This window comes from Melampsora larici-populina (assembly GCF_000204055.1).
Source record: "Melampsora larici-populina 98AG31 unplaced genomic scaffold MELLAscaffold_31, whole genome shotgun sequence".
Classification (NCBI taxonomy): Eukaryota; Fungi; Basidiomycota; class Pucciniomycetes; order Pucciniales; family Melampsoraceae; genus Melampsora; species Melampsora laricis-populina.
The window spans coordinates 613322-617081 of NW_006768795.1; the positions used below are offsets into that span (position 1 = coordinate 613322).

The window sequence follows — 3760 nt, forward strand, 5'->3', positions numbered from 1 at the left end:
TCCCAGCGCTGTAGCCAATGGGATAGACGAGCGAGTTTCGAGAGGAGATGGGATCACGGATGGCTTGCAATTCAGAGCTCGAACGTCTTGTTGTACATACGCAAATTTACGTGGAATGGATCGAGCTCTTGTAAGTTCCTGCAGACTAAATTTCCGCTAAGCTCCTTCTGTTGCCTACTTCTTCTAGCTCTGATCGACAGCAGTTTGAGAGTGTTTGAAGCAGTGGATCGAGAGTCAGATACAGCTGTTGCATGGTCGTTGATCGGCGTACATTCGGGGTGCAGCCACTGTGTAGGCCCTTGTAGCCTAGACCTGGAAGTCGACCGAAGCGATTTATGCAAACAGGAGGTGTCAGGATTACTCCTACAAGCCCAACAGACCCGACTGTCAGATGATTTCACCAAAACCAGAGCGAGAGCAACCTGTGAAAGGTATATCAGGCTATCCAGAAGCGTTCTGCCATAGGCTTTTGGCTGAGGTGGGGGGGGAAATTTTGAATAGACAGCTCGTCTTAGGGAGGGTCATGCCTGTGCGCCACCCTATTTTTTTTAGTGCCATAAAGCTTACTAAAAAAAATAAGGAAATTTCATATTGATTGAACAGTGGCTTAGCTGTTTGCAACTCGCTTTCAACTACGGTTGAATTGCAATTTTGCAGAGCTTCGCCCAGTCCCTATTAGACGAGCTTCCGTTTGAAGGACCGGTGAGTTTAGATCGATTACTTTCGTCGGTTTGGTTTGACTTGTTTGTTGGAAAGTGGTTTGATAGCTCAGGTTCAGGAATTATAACGCCACTTGCGTACAGTCACAATTGAAGTGGGTCAAACATTTCCAGTCTAGAACAAACAGCTACTCAGCAATGTTGTGCATCCGACCAAAGAAAGCACCCTTACAAAAGGAAGCCGTATCCAGGGCGACTTGTTATGGAAGACCCCTTTGAAAGAATAGTGATATTGCGGTCTTCCCAATCATCGGTCTCAAAGTCTGTGAGTCTATCTAATCGATTTGGAAACATCAAACGCCGGCATATTTTGCGTGCAAGCGTGCCTCATAACTCACGTCTTCGAAGGCCGTGCCAGCATTGCTACCTTCGGACATGCGATTCGTTTCAAGCTGGAGAAAGCCTTCAAGCCTTACCGGCCTCAAACGGGCTTCAATAACATGGGCTATCCTCAGTCTTATCGCAACCAGTTGTAATGTCTTCGCGCTAGCAACATCCATTGCCGATCCATCGCAACGGCCTCGGGACCGGCATCTGCAACGAAGAAGCGGGCAGATCCCAATATATAACGGTATCCCTGGCGGGGGACAAGAGAGTGAGGCAGTCGAGTTGAGTTCCGAGATACGAATCAAACAACTGGCAACAACGGTAAACGACCAGGCTCCCACGACACCTGATTGGAATCAACCTCGACCTTCACCGGAAACGCCTATAAATCTATCAACGTGTTCGCCTTCTCAAAACTCCTCCCTCCGAATTGTTTCAAACTCTGGCGTTTGCGAGACTCATCATGGGGTGCAAACCTCTTCGGGATACATACCTATCAATCAGAATCAGTCAATGTTCTATTGGCTTTTTGAGGCGCGGTAGGCAGCTTTCTATATTGGTGTAGGAAGAAGTTGAGCAGAGTTGAGTTTTATTTCCGTGATATGCCCATTTCAGGAAAAATCCCGACACGGCACCTTTAGTACTGTGGGTCCTCCGCCGATTCACAATTCACTTTTGCGCTCAACGAAAAATCTTACAGTTTTTATTTGTCTGAATTTTTATGTTGCGACTGAAGATGGTTAAATGGCGGCCCAGGAAGTAGCTCGATGATCGGTACGTTACCACTCTCAGACTCCACTCATCTTCAGAAGAGTCTAACTGACATCCTTTCGAACCCCGGTGCAGGCCTTTTCCAAGAGAACGGTCCCTGTAGAATCAAATTAGATTCAAGCGGTCTTGACAACAATCCGTACTCTTGGACTGAAAGCGTGCGTACAAACCTTCTTGACTGTAACTTGGAGATATGGTCTGATCGATGTGATGTCTTCGACCGCTTCCCGCAGGCCAACATGTAAGAAGCGATCTTTCTTATTGTAATAAGGGCAGAACTTGATCAGCCTTCAACTTCACATTCCGTAGGCTTTACATAGATCAGCCTATCGGTGTAGGATACTCCTATGGTACTACGACTGTCAAGACTTCCTCAGAGGCAGCTATTTCTGTTTATAATGCACTTCAACTATTTTACTCAGATAACAAGTATAAAAAGTTCATCGGGCGCGATTTTGCTATTTGGACGGAATCATATGGAGGTCAGTCCAATTGATCTGATAAGCTATGGCACATGAATCTGTTTCCTCAATGACGCTCGACTATATAGGTCATTATGGCCCGACCATGGCGGATTATTTTCTTCAGATGAATCAGAACGTCAGCCAAAGTGGCAACTTTCTAATACCTGTCAAGACTCTAGGTATCGGCAACGGTATTGTTTCTCCCCTTATTCAATATCCTTACTACATGGAGTACGCGAAGTCGAATCCGGTAGGTCAATTCGATGAATAAAATACATATCGAAAGTCATTCCCATTAATGATGTTTCAAGGACACATGCTTACGCGCCCTTGTTCACTTGCCCCAAAAGTATGAACAGTTAGTAACCGATGATATCATCGCCAATGCGACCAAAATGTACAATCAGGAAGGTGGATGCAAGGAGCTGATCACGCTTTGCCAGACCACGTCCGACCCATTGCGATGTTCAAATGCCCAAGCTTTCTGCAATAACAACATTTTGGGAATTCTCAACGGAAAGCGTGATGTTTATGATGTTCGGTATGTAGTTCTGTCTGCACTATATTCAGCATCCACATTTTGATGGATAGCTGAGGGTCTTACATTTGGCCATTCGGGATCTATAGATCACTTGATCCCAATCCGTATCCACCAGATCTTGAGCCCATACTGTCTCAGAAAAGCTTTCAAGAATCAATTGGTGCGGAGACCAACTGGACACAAAGTAACGAGGATGTTTATGATAATTTCTTCAAAGGGTCTGCCTCGTCAATTGATGCCAACCTCTATCAATACTGAAGCGCCACTTTTGATTACCAGTGGCGATTGGATGATGAGCTCGGCTCCTCAGTTAGAAAGAATAATCAATTCAGGAGTAAGAACCTTGTTAGTACTGATCATTCCTTCATTATATCCTTGATCTTTTGTCCAGCTGACCTATCTTTTGATGTACATGCTTCTGCTTGCAATTAGAATATTTGATGGTGATGCAGACTACATACTCAATTAGTGAGGGCATCCTCCTGAGTATAAGTTAACTGCTCACTAATTTTACCTTGACATTTGTAGCATGGGAGTCGAAGCGATGGTCGATAGCCTCAATACCACTTTCTCAGAACAGTATAAACAACAGCAATTTTCAGATTGGTTGGTTGATGGCCAGAAAGCTGGGCTGTACAAAAATGCTGGCACTTTTTCTTACCTGCGAGTCTTTGGCGCAGTAAGTTTCCTGCCTCTCTTTCTCATTTTGAAAAAGACATTCTGACACGATTTGAAAATAGGGACATCAAGTGCCAGCATATGGATTTGAGAAAATAGATCCTGGGAAAGCTTCATTGATATTTTTTCAACAAGTCATGAACGGCCTTCCTATCTCAAGTTGGCCAATTGGAACCTCTTCTCTCTCTAACCCACAAATGGAAAGCAGGCAGAGTTCTGCTGGTCGCTTAAAATCTCCCTTCTCGCTCTTCATCTCATAG

The 3760-nt window shown here is 44.8% G+C and overlaps 1 protein-coding gene across 1 annotated transcript; it reads left to right on the top strand.

Annotated features, from left to right (window-relative positions):
* Positions 1-1094: 1094 nt before the first annotated feature.
* On the top strand, positions 1095-3760 carry MELLADRAFT_123606 (carboxypeptidase S1; the record flags this gene model as incomplete). Its single annotated transcript, XM_007412493.1, has 12 exons — positions 1095-1585; positions 1662-1691; positions 1783-1820; positions 1893-1979; positions 2105-2299; positions 2368-2531; positions 2632-2822; positions 2909-3040; positions 3102-3167; positions 3255-3290; positions 3351-3501; positions 3563-3760. The coding sequence occupies 12 exons, from the start codon at positions 1095-1097 to the stop codon at positions 3758-3760; spliced, it is 1779 nt and encodes a 592-aa protein (XP_007412555.1).